The sequence below is a fragment of the Myotis davidii genome, unplaced genomic scaffold (assembly GCF_000327345.1).
Source record: "Myotis davidii unplaced genomic scaffold, ASM32734v1 scaffold449, whole genome shotgun sequence".
Lineage (NCBI taxonomy): Eukaryota > Metazoa > Chordata > Mammalia > Chiroptera > Vespertilionidae > Myotis > Myotis davidii.
Window position 1 is genome coordinate 4,690,358 of NW_006383007.1, and position 21,744 is coordinate 4,712,101.

General features: G+C 37.5%; 2 protein-coding genes across 6 annotated transcripts in view; one reads left to right on the forward strand and one right to left on the reverse strand.

Moving 5' to 3' along the window:
* Window positions 1-95: 95 nt before the first annotated feature.
* Window positions 96-15,250, forward strand: THAP9 (THAP domain containing 9). Its single transcript, XM_015557655.1, is given in 7 exon segments — window positions 96-292; window positions 3,053-3,248; window positions 5,396-5,696; window positions 7,686-7,836; window positions 11,877-13,705; window positions 13,708-13,789; window positions 13,791-15,250. Coding segments are annotated over 7 exon segments (2,721 nt in total). The 5' UTR covers window positions 96-212; the 3' UTR covers window positions 13,873-15,250.
* A 4,224-nt stretch (window positions 15,251-19,474) lies between these two features.
* LIN54 (lin-54 DREAM MuvB core complex component) overlaps window positions 19,475-21,744 on the reverse strand; it is a 65,843-nt gene continuing 63,573 nt past the window's right edge. For all 5 annotated transcript variants that reach the window (XM_006778215.2, XM_006778213.2, XM_015557656.1 and 2 more), the window contains exon 13: window positions 19,475-21,741. In XM_006778215.2, coding sequence (XP_006778278.1) covers window positions 21,540-21,741 — 202 coding nt within the window. In that variant the 3' untranslated portion in view covers window positions 19,475-21,539. The remainder of the gene's footprint in view (window positions 21,742-21,744) is intronic.

Here is a 21,744-nt window from a genome sequence, read left to right on the forward strand (position 1 = left end):
ACCTTTCGGATTGGTTGCTGAGACATCACGTAGCCTGTGATTGGTCACGGCGTCTAGCGTAGCGCCCACAGGAAGGAAGGCTAAGAGTCCTGCGCCGTAAAAGCCCGCCTTCCCGACAAATAAAGGTCGCAGGCGCCCAGCGGGCGGAGCTAAGTTCCTCGTGGTTCGTGGTGTTCGGGGGCACCGGAAGTGGGACCCCACGTTGCAAGAAGATGACCCGAAGTTGCTCCGCTGTGGGTTGCAGCACCAAGGACACCCTGGAGAGCCGCAAGCAGGGCTACTCTTTCCATCAGTGCGTGAGCGCAGCCTCGGAGCTGTCTTAACTCCTGGCCCCGCCAGGCGGGCAGGAGGCCAGCGTGGGAGGGGCTGAGTGTGGCGCCGTCCACGTGACGTGCTTGACCTGCGTGACGCGGGCTGGGGAAGGAAACCCGGGAACTGTGAGGGTTAAAGTCGTTCGTGTTTCGCCCGCTCAGTGATTACCTCCAAATTGCTGATGCGTTCTCAAGGCCTACGGCCTGCCTCTGGCTTTTCGCGACGGTTCCTTGAAAGGAATTGTGTTTCCTTTCTGACTTATTTAACGTGAGGAGGCGGGAAGCGAGGGGAATTTGGAAGAGCCGTTGAGGCGTGCGCTTCCACTCTGTATGGGCTGCTCGTGGGCGTGAGTGCAGGTCTGTTTTTCCCGGTCGTGCCCGTCATTACAAGTTGCTCAGAAGCCGTCGCCGGGCGCGACCAGGCCAGACGTGTTCTGGCCGGATCTAGGGAGGGCAGATGTTCAGGCCGGTCTAGATGGAGCCCACATCTATGGTCCAGGATTAAAATCAGTGTTCAAGGCCCGCTGGGAAGTAGAAACGTGGGCAAGACGTCCTCGGAGACAGAAGTATACTTTAAAAGGAGGGAACCTAACCCTGGCGGGGCGGCTCCATTCTTTGGAGCGTGGTCTGGCGCACGGGAAAGGTTGTGGGTTCCATCCGGTCAGAGCGCTTACCTGCGTTGCGACTGGATCCCCGATTGGGGCGCAAGGGGGAGGCAATCTGTTGATTGTTGGTTCGATTGATGTTCCTCTCTTACATGGATGTTTCTGTCTTTCCCTCTCTGCCCCGTTCTACCGCCCTCCCCCCTCCTCTCTATCTAAAAATTAATAAACATATCCTCCAGTGAGGATTTAAAAAAAAAGAAGTAACCTATTAAGGTAATGTGAGGTGTAGAGTTAAGCCATTGATAAAGAACTTTTTAAAAACACACACACATATTTTTATTGATTTCAGAAAGGAAGGGAGAGGGAGAAATATCAATGATGAGAGAGAGTCATTGATCAGCTTCCTCCTGCACGGTCCCCCGGGGGATCTAGCCTGCAACCCGGGCATGGGTCCCTGACCGGGAATCCAACGGGAGCCTCATATTTATGGGTCGCACAACCACTGAGCCACACCTGCCAGGCTAAGTGTAGCCTGTTCTTTAAGATGAGGAAGAAGGGGGGAAAAAGATAAAAAATGAACAATAAAATGGCAGTAAGTACATATCTATCAACAGTTGTATCTAAATGTAAATGAGCAAGGAATCTAATGAACAAAATAAACTGATTAAGATAAAATTGGGGGCATGGAACAGACTGAGGAATCTCAGAGTGGGGCAGGAAGAGATTAACCAAAAATCTTCTATGCATTACCTGTGGACACAGACACTAGGCCAGTTATGGCAAACCTTTTGAGTGCGACGTGTCAGCATTTTGAAAAACCCTAACTTAACTCTGGTGCCGTGTCACATATAGAAATTTTTTGATATTTGCAACCATAGTAAAACAAAGATGTATATTTTTGATATTTATTTTATATATTTAAATGCCATTTAACAAAGAAAAATGTTAAAAAATGAGTTCGCGTGTCACTTCTGACACGGGTGTCATAGGTTCGCCATCACTGCACTAGGTGAATGCCTGGGGTGGGGCAGAAATGGGGTGCAGGAGGGCGTTGGGGTTAAAAGAAAAGGGACATCTGTAATACTCTCAACAGCAAAGATTTTTAAAAAATTCAGGAGTGGATTAGTTGGGTGTTACAGGGCGTCTCCTAAGATTGAAGGCTTTTGGGGCAGTGTGCCCAGTGGTTGAGGGTTGACACATGAACCAGGAAGTGGAGGATCTGTTTCTGGTCAGCGCACATGCAGGGGTTTCAGGCTAGATCCTTCATGAGGGGCATGCAGGAGGCAGCCGATTGTGATTCTCATCACTGATGTTTCTATCTTTCCCTCTCCCTTCCTCTCTGAAATCAATGAAAATACATCATAAAAGGAAAGATTGGATAAGGCTTGACTAAGGCTGAAGGGACTTTTTTCAACAAGGCTTGCTCACAGGTCCTTCGGCTGGAGGCCAGTTTCTTACCAAATGGAGCTCATAGGGCTGTTTATGACATGGCAGATAACTTCCACTTGGAGAAAAACCATTCAGTAGAGTAAGGAGGAAGCCTCGGTGCCCCTTATGATCCAGTTTCATTGCCCACCATCACGTCTGCTATTTTTGTATTCCTTACAAGCAAATCACTAACTCCAGCCCACACTCAAGGGGAGGGGAATTAGGCTTCACCGCTTGGAAGAGTACAAAGAATTTGTGGACCTGGTTTAAAATCGCCGTAAGGGGGAAAATTGCCAGAAAAGGAAAACACATTAAATTTGAGCTGATTCTGTTCAGTATAGGCAGTAAAGACAAAATGTGGTAGGATATTTAATATAGGGATTGCCCCCATACAAATTGGAACAGACAGGATCACTATTGTACTTCTGGATTCAGAAATACCAAATAATGGGGGTAGGGGAGGCCAGGGGATTTTCAAGGGCGGGGGTGGAGGGGAGGACACATAAGTAATGCCCTTTGTAATACTTTAAGCAATAAAAAAAAAAGAAATACCAAATAATTTTGAAAAATGAAATCAGATTAAGTAAATTGACTTGAACTGGACTTAATGGTTATATAAAGCATTTAAAATAGATGGGTTTATGTCTGCTGTATGTATCATTACTATAACATTTTCATGTTAATAGAACTTTAATATGATTGCTATAGATTTCCAACTGATACCATACTGCGCTCAAAATGGATCAGGGCTGTTAATCGTGTGGACCCCATAAGCAAAAAGATTTGGATCCCAGGACCAAGTGCTATGCTATGTTCCAAACATTTTCTGGAAAGTGACTTTGAGTCATATGGCTTAAGAAGAATGCTGAAAAAAGGAGCTGTGCCTTCTGTTTCTCTATACAAGGTATTTAAATCTATGCATAAACAAAACTAAATTTTACTGAGCCTTTAAAAATCAAGATAGCTTACATTATAGCTAAAATCTGCAAAGATTAAAAAAAAACACAACACCCTACATCGTAAAATCCAATAATAAATTTTAAATGCTTAGAAAATTAGTGTTATTTTGTTTATATTTAAATCTATAATACTAGTAATACTGCTTTTGGAGCTTTATATAAAGTAAGGTATATAAATGCAGATCATGTGTGTAGATATACATAGAGGTTACTAAATTGATCACAAAAGTCAACTCAGGCATAAACAAGCCTGGACATAGAATTCAGGCTTTCACATATGTAACAGTTTTTAAAAAAATGTATTTTTTTATTTCAGAAAAGAAGGGAGAGTTAGAAACATGAATGATGAGAGAGAATCAGCCCCACACTGGGGATTGAGCCGGCAACCTAGGCATGTGCCCCAATTTGGAATTGAACTATGACCTCCTGGTTCATAGGTCAATGCTCTACCATTGAGCCATGCCAGTTGGGCCCATATGTGGCAGTTTTCATAATACTTAGAAATTGCCCCCCTTTTTTTTGGCTCCTCCCAGGAATGTTACTGATTTTGACGAAAGATGTACCTAATTATTAGTGTTGACATAGAGGGATATCCTATATAATAAAAGCCTAATGTGCTAAGTGTCTGGTTGTCCAGTCGTCTGTTCAACCAATCAAAGCATAATATGCTAATGATATGTTAAGGCCGCTCAACTGCTCGCTATGACGTGCACTGACCACCAGGGTCAGATGCTTCGACCAGTAGGTTAGCTTGCTCCTGGGGTCTGGCTGATTGGGACGGGGCGAGATGGGGCCAGACAGGCCCTGGAGCCCTCCCTCGGTCCCTCCCCGGCCACCTGTCCTGATTGGCCCTGATAGGGACTGGGTGAGACAGCTCTGATCGGCCCCAATCGCTGGCCAGGGCTGGCTGATTGGGACTGAGCGAAACAGGCGGAACACACCCTGGAGCCCTCCCTCTGTCCTTCCCCAGCCCCGATCGTGCACCAGTGGGGTCCCTCAGCCTGGCCAGTGCCCTCTCGCAATCCAAGACCCCTTGGGGGATGTCAGAGAGCAGATTTTGGCCCCAACCCGCAGGCCAGGCCGAGGGACCCCATGGGTGCACGAATTCGTACACTGGGCTTCTAGTACAGAAATAGAAGACTTTATATGACTCAGTCACCAGTATTGGTTCAAAAGTCGATGCTCAACCACTGAGCCACACTGGCCAGGCTGATTGTTTTTATTTTATCCTTGGACCCCTTAGCCACACTCTTGTACATGGCTCAGTCTCTATACAGACTGCATAGTCATCTAACTGTTTTAGTCTGTTGCAACTACTCTTACTTTCCTCTTATTCAATGGAGTCTACTTCTTGTGATGGTGTTTTTTCTTATTCCCCTATTCAAAAGAATAATAGATGCTCTTAAATCAAAACTCGTAAGTCCCAAAGCTTCCTATTTAACCGATCTGTGTATTTCTAATTGCTTTGAACTAACATTTTGAACCACATATACTTAAACTTACCCACAGTAAATTGACTTGCTTTCATGCTTTTGTGCAAAATCAAAAATAGTTACTATTTATTAAGACCTACAATAGTTAGGCATTGTACTAGGAGATTTACATACATTCTTGTATCCTCAAAACAAATGAGGAGGTGAGGGATTGTAGAGATTAGGTGACAGCTAACAAGTGAGGGAGCCGGAATTCAAACACTGGTTAGTCTTAATTCTAACGCTCAGGCTCTGTCCACTATGCCTTCCTTTTTGCACAAGTAACTTCCCTGTCCCCTCCATTAAGCCATGTTATTGCTCCTTCAGAGAACTACTCAAAACTCATATCTATGCACAAGTTACCATCTTTCTCTGGTTACTTTAATCATTTCAGAAACTTTCAGCATCATATTACTATTTCTATATAGATGCAAAAAAAAGAAACCCTGTTTACATTGTCCTACAGACTGTACATTTTTTAAAAATCATAGGTTGTGACCTCTCTTTCATAACTGACTCCACAGCAACCAGGTGAGTGTTTTGTGTTTAGTGGTATTTTTATAGATAATCTTCTGTGTGATAATTTCTAAAATAATCGTAATTTTCTATTTCTGTCATAGGTTCTTCAAGGTGTACATAATAACGGTAAAGCAAGACAGAAAATCCTAAAAGAGCCACTTCCTGATGATTCTGAAGAGGTTGCTACTGAGGACCATAACTACAGTTTGAAGAGACCTTTGACAGTAGCAGAGAAACTGGCTGAAGTGCAACAGATGCTACCATTGTCCAAAAAAAGACTTGTTCCTGTCAAAAACTACAGGATGACCAAGAAGAGAGAGGGTTTACGATTAATTGACGCACTGGTAGAAGAGAGACTGCTTTCTGAAGAAACAGAATGTCTGCTACGAGCACAGTTTTCAGGTATGCTCCCCAATGACCTGTAATATTTACAAAAGAGCTCTTAACTTTTCTGAAATACCTTTTTTTTTTTAAATGTATTTTATTGATTTTTTGCAGAGAGGAAGGGAGAGAGATAGAGAGTTAGAAACATCGATGAGAGAGAAACATCGATTAGCTGCTTCCCGCACACTCCCCACTGGGGACGTGCCCGCAACCCAGGTACATGCCCTTGACCGGAATCAAACCCGGGACCCTTCAGTCCGCAGGCCGACGCTCCATCCACTGAGCCAAACCAGTTTCGGCTGAAATATCTTAAGTACCTGTATTTACTTTGCTTTTGCTTATGAAAACATGCTTTTTGGCTGAGAAGTGAAAAACCTCCATAGCATAAGCAAGAAGAACGAAAAGTAATCGCCAAAATCCTCTTACGGTTTTCCAATTTTGAAAGTTATATGTTTATTATAAGAAAAGCAAAGAAGTATATAAATGATAAAAATAACAGTTAATCCTGTTTCCCAGAGTTGAGATCAGATGGTTTATGCCAGATAGTGTACTTTTCACTTTTTATAATAATATTTACCCATGTTATCTCAAATTCTTTTTTAAAGTTTATTTTTGTTGTTGAGAGTATTACAGATGCCCTCCATTTCCCCCCTTTGTTCCCCTACCTCAAATTCTTCAGTTTTTAAAAAGATACTCTTACTGATTTCCGAGAGGAAGGGAGAGGGAGAGAGAGATAAAAACATCAATGATGAGAGTGAATCACCATCAGCTGCCTCCTGCACCCCATCCCCTACCCCCCATCCCCACCCTGGGGAATGAGCCCAGAAACCTGGTTATGTGCTTTGACCAGGAATGTAACTGCGGCCTCCTGGTTCATAGGTTGATGGTCAACCACTTAGCCACACCAGCCAGGCTCAAATTCTTTACAGTTTTTTTATTTTTTAAAAAATATATTTTATTGATTTTTTACAGAGAGGAAGGGAGAGGTATAGAGAGTTAGAAACATCGATAAGAGAGAAACATCGATCAGCTGCCTCTTGCATACCCCCGACTGGGGATGTGCCCGCAACCAAGGTACATGCCCTTGGCCGGAATCGAACCCGGGACCCTTGAGTCCGCAGGCCGACACTCTATCCACTGAGCCAAACCGGTCAGGGCTACAGTTTTAACTGCTACATAATTTATCACTAAAGTCCTTTTGCAGTGGAGTTGAACTAGATAATTTGCAGAATCCCTTTGAGTTTAAAAATTGTGTGAATCTCCAAATATTTTCTAAAATATTCCATAGAATAAATATATGTGTCCATTTTAAAAACTACCGAGTCTTTGTGAACCAGGATGTTTAAAGAGGGGCAAAATAAGAATTGCTAACTTACTCTTTGATGAAAGAAGCAGATTATTTGAATTTACATTCTGGTGAATAAGAAATATGTCCTGCTTCTAGAAGAGTAGGTATCTCTAGAGGAGAATAGTTTGTGTTTTTCCAAGTGAGTAATAGAGGTAGTTAATAGATGTCCCACCAGGAATAGGGGTGCTTGTTTTGTTTTTTCTCAGTGGTAGGAAAGATTGTCTGTTGAATCCAAATAGTACCCTATCCCCAGAAATGTTTCTCATGACTAATTTTTACCCTCCTATAAATGTAACCAGGGAACAAAATAAAACAAAAAATCTCCTCATAATCAAGAGGCTTAATTTTATCCAGTTGTTTTATTTTCTTCCCTGTGTCTCTAAAAATCTCCACTCAGGCTGTCAGTGAAGTTAAATATAGTGACTCAAGTGGAAACTTTTTTCTTCCCTCTTTCTAGTGAAATGATTCAAGATGAACAGCATAAGTTGGTCAACAGGCTCAAAGATAGGATATTAATCTCTGAACAAACTCAGTTAAAATGTGATTGTATTTGAATTTTGTTGCCCAGTGCATTTTAAATGAAAATTTTATGCTCTATACCTGAAAATGTTACTCTATACGTTTTCATCAAAAAAGAATAAATAAATTTATTTTAACAGATTTTAAATGGGAATTGTACAACTGGAGTGAAACATCTGAGTACTCCACAGAAATGAAGCAGTTTGCATGTACACTCTATTTGTGCAGTAGCAAAGTCTATGATTATGTAAAAAAGATTCTTAAACTGCCTCATTCTTCCATCCTGAGAACGTAAGTGAATTACTTTATTGCATTATAGAGATTAAGGCTATTAGTATTCACACTCTCTTTTATTAGTCCATTTTCTCTTTTTAGAAATTTCCTAGGTGGTGTGTGCATGTTAACACAATCAATATTTTCACTAACAAAATGAAGACATAGTCTGCCATCTTTTGCATCTTCTAAACGATAGAGACATTCTGAGTAATAGAATTTGAATCTTGAAATGTTGGAATTTCTTTTACACTTCAGTAGTCTTAATATGTGACTATGCTAAAAAATCTAGAATGGTTCTAGAATTATATCATTGGTTTGAAGCAAAGAACAAAAATCTGGGTTTTGCCCTAGCCGGGTTGGCTTACTGGAGAAAGCATCAGCTTGCAGATTGAAGGGTCACAGGTTCAATTCCGGTCAAGGGCACATGCCCGGGTTGCGGGCTTAATCCCCAGTAGGGGGCGTGCAGGAGGCAGCCAATCAATGATTCTCTCTCATCATTGATGTTTCTATCTCTCCCTCTTCCTTCCTCTCTGAAATCAATAAAAAATACATTTTTTAAAAATCTGAATTTTTCTTAAGCACTGTAGCTGTTGTCAGTGAAGGTTGTCCAGAGCCCAGATTATGATAAATAATTTTTTTGGATTTGTGATCGAAATACAAAGATGTATTTATAATTTTCTTAGTGTAAAGCAAATAACACAGTGACTGTATTGTAATATCTTCTAAATTTAGTATTCAATTTTTACTGTTTTTGTCACCGGTTTTACTGATTCCTCTTTACCTGTTTATTTACTTGGCTTAAACAACAAATTTATTGTCTCAGAGTTTTGGAGACTAGAAGTCCAAAATCAAGATGTCTGCAGGGTTAGTTCCTACTAAGGGCTGGGACGGAAGGGTCTATTCCATGCCTCTCTTCTTGACTTGTAGATGGTAGTCTTCTCCTGTGTTTCTTCACCTCATCTTCCATTATGTGTGTTTCTTTGTCTAAATTCCCTCTTTTTATGAGGACACAGTCATGTTGGAGTGACCTCACTTTAGCTTGATTACTGCTATAAAGACTCTATCTCCAAATTAGGTCACATTCTGAGGTACAGGGGATTAGAATTACAATAGAACTTTTTTGAGGGGCACAATTCAACCCATACCAGTTACTTTCCTGCTGCATAAGCCTCCCATTTCCCGTAGACTAAAGGCCAACTCCTTCCTGTGGTTTACTGAGCTTCCTGAGATGTGGCTCCTGGCCCTGCAGCTTCTCACTTCACTTCCCTTCTGCCTTCTTTCATTCCACGCTCCAGTCGTAAGGCATTTCTTGCTTCTTGCTTCAGGGCCTTACTCTTCTGTCTGCCTGAAATTTGCCCAGTCTTCCTATCTGTTAGTACTGATGATTGATCCTCACCTTTCAGACCCAGACTAGGTATTACATCCTTTCAGAAGCCTGGCCTGCCATTCTCCCAATTCTGGATTAGGCACCTCTCTTGCACACACTATATGGAACTGAATCTTAAGTACGATAACACTGTATTCTACACTGTGCTATGAGCTGCCCAAGTACGATGCCTACATCTGGTTCTTTGTTACACCCAAACACCCTAGCCCTGAGCGGTGCTTGGAACACAATGGTCCCTTGATGAATATTTGTCCAATTGAAAGAATGCCTAGATGGTAATTAGGATTTTGAATAGCTATAAGAAAGAAATACAGTGTATCTCAAGTTGCTGTCTAAAAAACAGCACTCCATTTAATTCACTGGAGTTGGGGCAAAGACCTGCCAGGAATGGCAGGAGCCATCCACCTCTTCTGGAAGGTGCCTCATGGTTTCTTTTTGCTTCAATTTGAAAACACAGTCATAGGGGCTCTGAGCTGAAGAAACTCTTAGATACCATGTAGTTCAACCCCCTCATTTTAAAGAAGGGCGAAATTGAGGCCTGGTGGGAAAAAGGCCCTCAGTTATCGTGACTTTTTTTTCTTTCCATTTTGGGGAAAACATCTTTTTTTTTTAATTGAGATGTAATTGACATAAAATTATATTACTTTCAGGTGTACACTTATTCAATATTTGTATATACTGTAAAATGATCACCACAATAAGTCTAGTTAACATCCATCACACACATAACATATTTTTTCTTGTGGTGAGAACTTTTTCTTTTTTGGTTAATCCTCACCTGAGGATATTTTTCCATTGATTTTTAGGGAGAGTAGAAGAGAGAGGGAAAGACAGAGAGAATCATGGATGTGAGAGAAACACATCAATAAGAGAAAGAGAGAGAAACATAGATGTGAGAGAGACACATTGATTGTTTACCTCCTGCATGTGCCCCCATCGGGGCTGGGGATGGAACCCATAACCCAGATACACACACTTGACCAGGAATGGGAACCTGTAACCCTTTGGTCCATGGGCCAATGCTCCAACCATTTAGCCAAACTGGCCAGGTAGTAATGAGAACTTTTAAGATGTACTCTCTTTGCAACTTTCAAATACATAACACAGTATTATTTATTATAATCACCACATTGTGCATTATATCCCCTCTTTAAAAAATGAATGAGAATTTTTCTCCATATACACTATTAAAATACTACTACTAAAACATTTAGAAACTAGAGAAAGGAAGGAAAAGTCAGTAATTGTTCCTCTACATTATGTATAAGCAATTATTGTTAACATTCAGGGAATTTTCTAATAGGCTTTCCTCTGGACTTAGATTACTGGTTTTTTACATAGTTGTGATCTTTAATAGCTGCATAGTATCAGGGAGTTGTATCCTAGTAATTCAGGCATTCTCCAACTATTGGACACTTACCTTGAAGACTCCTTAGTTGCGCCAAGGGTATACTTTTGAGGCTATAAGGAGCAATGAGAAAAACTCTGAACAAGGCATCAACAGAACTGGGTTTTACTTGTACATAACTAGCAGCACAATATAGGTCCAGAGGCTTAACCTTTCCCTCTGTCCCAGATTCCTAACTATAAAATGAGGTAGATGTACTAAACGTCCCCAATGTTTCCTTCCCCTTCAACAATTTTCTCATTTCATTGAATGTATAGGTCAGACTGGTTTATGATCTAAATTCTAAACACATCAATTAGAACAAACTGAGTAGTTGATTTCTATACTTTTAAAAGAAGTAAATGAGAAATTAAAAATTATTTTGTGGTATGTTTGCATCTTAAAATACTACTCTGTGTTTCTAAGTTTCTCTATTATCTTACTATTTTATGATAATTCTATTTACTTGAGAATTTGGCTACTTACACTTGGCTTTATGTCTTTAGAGCAGTGGTTCTCAACCTTCTGGCCCTTTAAATACAGTTCATTTTGTGACCCAACCATAAAGTTATTTTCGTTGCTACTTTATAACTGTAATGTTGCTACTGTTATGAATCGTAATGTAAATATCTGATATGCAGGATGGTATTAGGCGACCCCTGTGAAAGGGTCATTCAACCGCAAAAGGGGTCGCGACCCACAGGTTGAGAACCACTGCTTTAGAGATTTTTTTAAGGCTACTTCAGTACCATTTAAGGCATTTTCTCTCTCTTTAAAAAAGGTATGTTTTTTATTTATTTATTTTAGAGAGAGAGCAAGGGAGAGGGCGAGAGATATAGAAACATTGATGAGTATCCGTCAGCTGTCTTCTGCACACCCCCAATGAGGATTGAGCACACAACCTGGGCATGTGCCCTGACCAGGAATCAAACCATCCTCTTGGTGCTTGGGTCAACAATGCTTAACCACACCTCCTGGGCGGCATTTTCTCTCTTTTTAATTTTTTTTAAATATATTTTTATTGATTTTAGAGAGGAAAGGAGAGGGATAGAGATAGAAATATCAATGATGAGAGAGAATCACTGATGGGCTGCCTCCTGCACGCCCCCCACTGGGGACTGAGCCCACAACCCAGACATGTGCCCCTGCCGGAATCGAACCCGGGACCCTTCAGTCTGCAGGCCGACACTCTATCCACTGAGCCAAACCGGCTAGGGCTTTTTAAAATTTTTTAAATTTCTTCATTTGTGTCTTATATTTTTCAATTTTTATATTTTCCAGATGGTTATCCAAATGCAAACCCAGTCCAGGTTTCAACAGCAACGTTTTTTCTTTTCTTCAACAAAGAGTAGAGAATGGGGACCAGCTATATCAGTATTGTTCACTGATAATAAAAGGTGTACCTCTCAAGCAACAGGTTCAGTGGGATCCCAGCAGTCAACATTTGCAAGGGTTTATGGACTTTGGTCTTGGAAAACTTGATGCTGATGAAATGCCACTTGCCTCAGAAACTATTTTGTTGATGGCAGTGGGTATTTGTGGTCATTGGAAAACACCTCTTGGTTATTTTTTTGTAAACAGAGCGTCTGGATATTTGCAAGCTCAGCTGCTTCGTCTTACTATTGGCAAACTGAGTGACATAGGGATCACAGTTGTGGCTGTTACATCTGATGTTACAGCTCAGAGTATTCAGATGGCAAAAGCATTGGGGATACATCTTGATGGAGACAACATGAAGTACACATTCCAGCATCCTTCATCTTCTAGTCAACAGATTGCATACTTCTTTGATTCTTGCCACTTGCTTAGATTAATAAGAAATTCATTTCAGAGTTTTCAAAGCATTCAGTTCAGTAATGGCACAGCACATTGGCAGCACCTTGTGGAGTTAGTAGCACTAGAGGAGCAGGAATTATCAAACATGGAAAGAATCCCAAGAAAACTTGGAAATTTGAAAAACCATGTACTAAAAGTGAATTCAGCTGCCCAACTCTTCACTGAGAGTGTGGCCAGTGCGTTAGAATGTTTGCTGTCATTAGGCCTGCCACCTTTTCAAAACTGTATTGGTACCATTCACTTTGTACGCTTAATTAATAATCTCTTTGACATTTTTAATAGTAGGAACTATTATGGAAAGGGATTTAAAGGGCCTCTAATGCTTGCAACTTTTAATAAAATTAATCAGGTATTAACTGAAGCCAAGACGATTTTTGTTACATTATCTGATACTAGCAATAATGAAATAATTAAAGGTAAGCGAAAACTAGGATTCCTGGGATTTTTGCTTAATGCTGAGAGCTTAAAATGGCTCTATCAAAATTATGTTTTCCCAAAGGTAAGGCCTTTTCCATATCTTCTTACTTACAAATTCAGTCAAGACCATCTGGAATTATTTCTAAAAATGCTTAGAAAAATACTAGCAACCAGTTCTAACCCTACCTGCATGGCATTCAAGAAAGCTTACCATAATTTGGAGACCAGATACAGATTACAAGATGAAGTTTTTCTAAGTGACCTGAGCATCCTCGACATCTCAATTGCTCGAAGGACAGATTTAAACCTTTGGACAGTTCAACGCCAATATGGTGTCAACATTATAAAGACTCTTTTTCACAACAAGGATATTTGCCAAGACTGGTCTAATTGTTCAGTAAGTGAGGCATTACTAGATCTATCAGATTATAGGCGAAATCTCACCTTTTGTGCTGTTTATATTGCAGATACATTATCAACTCTTTTAACTTGTGAGGACTGCATCAGTGCACTGTATGCATCGGATCTCAAAACCTCTAAAATTGGGTCACTGTTGTGTGTTAAAAAGAAGAATGGTTTGCATATCCCTTCAGAAAGTTTATGTCGAGTCATAAACATTTGTGAGCAGGTGGTAAGAACCCATTCAAGAATGGCAGTTTATGAACAACTTCCTAAACAGAGGGAATTATATCTTCAACAGGAAATATTATGTGAGCTTTCTGGACATAGTTATCTTTTTGTAGATTTAGATGAGCATCTCTTTGATGGAGAAGTGTGTGCCACCAATCACTTTGTAAAGTTACTAAAGGATATAATAATCTGCTTCTTAAAGTTGAGAGCTAAAGATAAAGCTCATTTTAACACCAGTCAGAAAGACTTGAATTGAAAATGTCAAGGAAACACTGGTCATCTTTAGAGGATTGCAAATGTCTAAGTTTTACTAAATACCAATAAATTCAGGCATCTGCTAAGTAACCATGGATATCCAAATGAGAGACCCAAAATATATTTAAATTTATATTAAGAATGGTTGGTCAACATTTATTTTCAAGTTCAACCTATCATATTTTCTAAATTGACCATTCTGCACAGTGGACAGGTTTGTATTACAATTCACAATTTGCATATTTTATAAAATCTGCTTGAACTTTGGTATGGATTGTGGCATTTCAAAGTTATCATCCTTACAAAGCAGTAAACAGACTACACAAGAAGTACTGGCTTTGAATTTAGTACCGTTAAGACTGGATAATGTGACTGGACATCATTTTAACTTATTCAGTCTACTTTAAAAACGAGAAAATAACAACAAGGAGTCACCAACACATTGACTCCTTTTACAAATAGACTACATTCCTTAAAAGAGCTTTGGTTGACAGAATACCTTGAATATAATTTTATTTACATATGAAAATTAATGTATGGTTTTAGATTGAGGCTAAATTAAAATATCAGATACAACAAAGTCCCTTTGCCAGGGTATCCTAAAATAAAAATACTTATGCTTTATCAGGTGGACAGTAAGCACCTGAGCCATGAAGCGGTTCCTTGTGCTGCAGTGAAGCTGGGAATTACAGTTTTAGGGACGTACACAGGTGATGTAATTTTCACAATTCATTGTCTCTGGACTTTGAAATAGTACTTTGAATAATAGAGTGGATAATTACTTGACTCCTATTGAAAGAGCCCAATGCTCTTCAGCAAATGAGGAGAAGCCTTTATGAAATCTACTTGTATTTATGGGGAGGCTAAAATAATAAAACATTTCAGTGTTGAATGAATAATGGAATTTTATAGCATGTGAGTAATAATTTGGAAGAAGATGGTCAATTGAGATAATAGGTATGAAAAAGATTGTCTTAAGTTTTACAGAAATTTAGGAGTAACGTAAATACTGTCAAAGATGGAAATATAATGCCAATTTTCTCACACCCAGAGTTGAAAAGATAACTAGGAAAACATGTAGGTATATGTACTTTCATAAATGGGAATATTTTAATGGATAAAAGAAGCAAGCACATATACCTGTGTATGTAAAATATCCTGTTATTGAGCGAATGTTCAAAAAGTACAGTTAATAAGAAAACTAAAAATTGCAAAAGATTGATTACTGGATAAAAGTTGAGTTTTATTGAGATGTACCCTAAGTAGTATATTTTGATATTTTTCTATATTCTACCTCAAACAAAGGTTTAAGTTTTGAAATGTAATCAGAGTTGCACTGCAATTTATTTAAAGAACTATTGCTGAGAAGTCTGAACATTGTGGTGTTTGTTTGCCATAGAATTAGTTTAGATTCACCAAGATAAACCTTATTTAAAGGAAACCTATTTGTAAGTCACCAACTTTATAAATCTAAGTTTTCTATCTGATCTTTTATTAAAAACTAGTTCATATCTGTAGTGTCTTAGTTACTTTGATGAATGTACTAATATATTCTTATTTTAGAAATCAGTGGTTTGCATTATTTTAAGTGCTGGATAAATTGGACAAACATTGAAGATACTATTTCCATCACTGCCTTTAGCACAGTTAATTGCTTTCGCTATAGGGAAAGTGTGATACGGAATTTTTAAAATATTCATGTTTGATTAGAGTTAGTTTATAAATTCTACTCAGCACCTTTGTCCACTTTTTCTTTGGAGAAAACTAACATTCTCTTCAGAAATGTATTCTTCCTACTTTTCAACAAATAGTAGTGGAATAACTGTATATCATCTTGCAAAATTATTAACACAAAATAGATCAAAAACCTAAATGGTAAGAGGTAAAGCTATAAAACTCTTAGAGAAGACAGTCGGGAACCTACACTGTGTTAGTTTCTTAGATAAGACCCCAAAAGCACCATCAACAAAAAACAAATTGGACTTCAAAATTAAAAACTTGTGCTTCAGAGGACAATAAAGTAAGACAACCCACAGAATGGGAGAAAATTTTTACAAATCATTTGGTAGATTTGTATCTAGAATATACAAAGAACTTTTATAACTCAATAATAAACGACAACCCAATTTTTAAAAATGGGTAAAGACTATAAGTATACATTCTTCAAAAGAGATATACAAAGGGTCGATAAACACCAGAATATATGTTGGACATTAGCCATCTAGGAAATGCAAATCAAAACCACAATGAGATATCACTTTATACCCACTAGGATGGCTGTAATAAGAAAGATGTGTTAACAAGAATGTGGAGAAGTTGGAACCCTTACACATTGGTGATGAGAGTGGAGATCCTAGAAACCAGCCTCGTAGTTTTTCAAGGGGTTAAAGAGAGTTACCAAATGACCCAGCAGTTCTACTGACAGGCATATACCCAAGAGAAATAAAAACACGTCCATGTAAAAACTTGTACACAAATTTCAGAGTAACATAATCGCTACAAAGTGAAAAAGACGATGTCCCACTAATGAACGATAAATAAAAACGTCCTCTATTCATACGGTAGGTCACATGGTAAATGTATATTTTACTTGATAACAAACTGCCAGAACTGTTTTTTTGCCAAGTGACTACCACTTTACATTTCAACCAGTAATGTGTGAAATTTCCTGTTGCACTGCTTCCACCCCAGTATTTGGTTTTGTTTTGAATTAGCCATTGAAATGGGCGTGCAGTGATACTTCATTGGAGCTTTAAATTTCCTAATAGCTAACAATGATGAGCATCTTTTTGTAGGCTTATTTGCCATCCACATAATTTTATTTTTAAAATATATTTTTGATTGGAGAGGGAGAGAGAGAAACATCAATGATGAGAGAGAATCCATTGGCTCCCTCCTGCATGCCCCATACTGGGGATTGACCTTGCAACCCAGGCATGTGCCATGACGGAATCAAACCATGACCACCTGGTTCATAGGTTGATGCTCAACCACTGAGCCATGCCAAATGGGGCCCATCCACGTTTTAGGTGAAATGTTCAAATCTTTTGCCCACATTTGAGGTTATTTTCTATTTGGGCATTAATTACATATTCTGGACATAAATGTACTATCAGATATGTTTTGCAAATATTTTTCCTAGTCAATGGCTTTTCTTAGTGTGCTTTGAAGAGCAGACATTAATTTTGTTAAGTCCAATTTATTGATTTTTTTCTTTAGTTTCATATCTAAGAAATCTATAACCAAGGTCACATTTTTTTCTTCCTGTTTTCTAGATGTTTTGTAGTTTTAGGGTTTACATTTAGATTATAATCCAATTTTGGTGTGCCGTGTAAATTGGATGTTCACATATGGATATCCCAGTAACATTTGTTAAAAAGACTGTTCTTTCTCTAGTGAATTACTTTTGAACACTTGTCAAAATTTGACAATATATAGATGTCTATTTCAGACTCTATTCTGTTCTCTTTACCTTTTACCAATACCAGTCTTGATTAGCTTTAATGTGTTTAAGTCAGATTGAAGTCCTTCAATTTCATCCTTTTTTTTTTCAAAAATATTTGGCTATTGTAGTTGTACCTGTCCATGTAAATTTTATAGTCAGCTTGTTGAATTTTACAAAAATTCCTTCTAGGATTTTGACAAGTTATGTTGAATCCATAGATTAATTTAGGGAGAAATTTAATAATGAATGTTCCAATCCATAAACATGGTCTCTCTTTTTAAGGTATTTGATTATTAGAAATCAGTGTTTCCTACATTTCACATACAGACCTTGTACATTTCATGTTTTGTGGTGCTGCTATAAATGGTCATTTTAAAATCTGTTTCTAAGTGTTAATACTGTATACAAATACACTTTAGCATACTGACCTTGCTAGTCCTGGTGCTTTTTAAAAAAAGATTATTTGACTTTCCTATATAGGTATTCACATCATCCACAAATAGATCTGTGACCTTCCCCCTTATTATATAGTGACCTCCAAGACAATGTTGAATAGGAGTGCCTTGTTTCCAATCTTAGAGGGAAAACATCGTTTTCACCATTTATATGATGTTACCTGTAGGCTTTTTTGTAAAAATTCTTTATCAGGTTTAGAATCCCTGATATTCCCCATTTGCTGAAAATTGTTTTTATAACCATAAATGGATACTGAATTTTGACGTAATTTTTTTGAAAAAAAAATATTGAGATGTAATTTACATACCATGATAGTCATCCTTTTAAAGCATACAATTCAATAGTTTTTAGTATACTCCAAAGGTTGTTTTCTGCAACTTTTGAGATAATCACACAGCTTTTCTTTTGCATGTTGATATAGAACATTGGTATTTTTTAAACACTACCTAACATTGATTTTTTTTTTAATGATACATAACATTGATTTTTTAGGGGGGAGGGCATCCTTTTTATTCTTGGGATAAACCCAATCTGGTCATGATGTATTTTTATATATTTCCAAATTATATTTGCTAACATAAGTTATTAAAGTCTTTGCCCTTATAATAAACATTACCCTGAATATATGCATTTTTATTTTTGATAAAAACTAAGATTCCTTAAATGCAATGCTTTCATAAAACTACTTAAAACAAGTTTTAAAGTTTTTTACACTTTATAACTGACAATAAATACTTGGTCTGGCCAGTGTTGCTCAGTAGTTGAGCATTGACCCATGAACCACGAGGTCAGGTTCATTCCCAGTCAGGGCATGTGCCTGGGTTGCAGGCTTGATGCCCAATGAGGGCATGCTGTAGACAGCCAATCAGTGATTCTCATTGTTGATATTTCTATCCCTCTCTCCCTCTGAAATCAATTTTAAAAAAATTAAAAGGAAAGGCACCCTAACAAGAAAAATTAATTTACATAAAACTACATAATAATAGAAAATAACTATAATACTCAAGGTTTTCTAGTGATTGGCTTCTCTCTGGGTTGGTGCAACAAAATTCCTATATGAAATGCTTAAGGGATGCAATCTGATCACAGGTAGGGCTGGAGGTCCTGGTTTAAACCTGTATTTACATAAGTATTCATTCTCTTAGCTATAAAACTAAAATAGAAGACCTCTAAAGGTATTTTTATTCACATATTACATTAGAATTGAGCAAAAGTCAGTTGTCCATATCAAAGGATGGGGAGGCTAAAGCAGTAGTCTTCCCATAAGTTGCTTCTCTGTTTTATTACCAGTAACATTAAGGTTCTGGGTTCCTATATAGTTCAAAGGCCAGACCTGCAAGTTGCTTTTCGTTCTTGTAGGAAGGTGCTCACCATAGGAATATAAGACTTAAGAAGGGAAGGAGGAAGATTGAGTTTCTGCCTTTTAAAATAATGCCCTCGCCAATTTGACGCAGTGGATAGAGCATCGCCCCGCTCTGACTGAAGGGTTGTGGGTTCACTTTCGGTCAAGGGCAGTACCTCAGTTGTAGGCTCCATCCCCCACCCTGGTCCATCGGTGAGGCAGACAACCAATTGATGTGTGTCTCTCTGCCTCTTTTTTCCACTGCCTCTAAAAAAACAATGGAAAAATGTCCTCTGGTGAGGATTAACAACAAACTGAGGGAAAGATGAATGTCTCATTTCAAAGAAACTTATGTTAATGATAGTTGGGCAAAATAATAGGTTTAGTTTTTAGTTGTGCTTTCAAAAGTAATGTTAAATTTACCTGAAATCAGGTATGTTTAAAAGGTTTGCATGTTAAGTGGTTAAAAGTGGTGTTATTAAAGAAAAGTGCAAAATCTTTTTTTACAGAATAGTATAAATGTTTATTTTTTGTATGATTTACTTTGCTGTCATGTTTTTACAATATAGAAAAGTGTATTCTTTGAATAGCTCTAGTAAATATAAATTTAATCTTTCTACTTTGGGATGTAAATAGAGCTAAAAAATTATATACCCAACCCTCCCCAAACAGTATTTTAAAATTGTTGAATTAATGTGGATATTAATCTTATTCAGCAATTTGATGCAAATGCCTAAATACAAAAAGTTGTTTAGTAAGTACTACACACAAAGGAAAAGGCTTAATATTTTAGCTTCTTGAAAATCAGTAAAACTAGTATTTGATTGCACCTTCAAATTTTTACAAGCAAAACATTCTCAAGCAATGTCATCATACATAATCTATAATTGTAATCCAAATTTCACAAACATTTTCTGCACACTGTATATAAATACACATCACAAAGGTCCAATTAGAATTGAACACAGAATATGTACAAAATGAACAAAGTTTAGGTTTAGACCAAAAAGGTAATCTTTTGAAAAATAACTTGATTAGATATTTTATCCTTACACTAATTTACATTTATACAAATTTTAATTAAACATACTAGATAGAGGTGCTAAGAATGTTTGCATTATCTACATTTAAAGTTTACTGCACTATAATTTTATAAATCCAAATTTAAATAGATACTTCAATGAATAACGGACTCTTGGATTACTTAATTTCTATTGCCTATATCTTGTGTGTTCATATGAACATATATACACAATTAATATATACAACTATAGATCTCTTGTAGGAAATGTAATAATCACATACTAATAATTATAGAGGATTAAGGTACCTAACAAATGCCTGAATTCCAACATGGTTTTTTCTTGTCATAAAATCAGAGTCCTGTTATAACAGGCTCTTAAATTCATAAAGCTTTGGAATTCTGATTTAGGTTATTTTAGTAATTATATGAAAACACTCATACCTTCAGTGTACCAAATCACTGGCTAAAAATAATGCCATATTAAGCTTCCCTTATAAAAAAATACCCACTACAATTTTGAAAGCTTTGTTAGGAGGCCCATTTTAGTAAATTAATTCATTTATTGGTTTGAACCTCTGAGTTCAAAAGTCTATAAAGAGAACTGCTTATACAGATGAAAATCCTTCCCTACATTCATCTCTTAGAACTTCAATATTCTTTATATTTCTCCATCCAATTCAACTTTTATACCTGATGATTGCATAAGGTTCTATTTTACCACTACCTAATATGTTTAGCTTCTGTTTATAGGAACCTTTCATTTTAATGGTACCCAGTAATCACGTTGATAATTTATTTCAAATACATACCACTTACTTGAAAGAAAATGAAAAAACATCCCAGAGCATTTCTTAGTCACTTATTATAAAAACACACTGTCCATCCTTTGAGAATTAATCTATTATCCCTTAATGTTTTTTTTTTAAAAAACCCACAATAACTTTTTTATTTTAAAAGTGTGCCCATGGGTTACTTCCCCTTCTTAAATTCCCAAAGTGACAACAGGATATTATTCCAGAATCCACCCTAAAAAGTCGATTTTTCTTTAAAAAGACAGTGCTTTTCTAAACATAATGTCATTGAAATATGTTTCATAAGAATTTGTTTATGTAGACGTTCTATCTGCTTACAGTCTAGTCTAGTACCAGAGAATGACTGGGAAATACCAATACTGCTTTGGCTTTTTCTACTGAACAAAGTCATACAACGCCATACATTATAAATTATAGTAATTTATAAATGTTCTTTGTCAATAGAGTCAGAGGATAGAACATCTAATTCTTAAGAAACACAAGCAAATTAAAAATCTATATAATACAATAAAGAAATATTCAATTTAGAAGGGGCATAAGCAGATTTAACTAAGATTTAAAATGTACTAATTTCCTCATTTAAAATTTCTTCTCAATATTATAATTTCAGGTCTTACAAGGACTGAATTAACAATACAATAATTGTTAAACTATCTTCCAGAAAATCCAGTGTCCCTGCACCTTCGATTTTCTGTACAGTTCCATTTATCAGTCTTTTGTACAAGAATTAGCAATTCATAGCACAAGGGTCACTTTTTGCTTTTCCTGCAGAGTTGATAACGCTCATCAAACATCGTCCAAATTCTTCAAGTATCATCCGTTCAGCTGCTGCCTTTGATTTTCCCTTCTTGTCTGCCTGCTCAGCTTGGGCAAGAAGGCAATTACACGTGGCTTCAGCTACTTCCTTAGTTACAAATGTAAATGGCAATCTG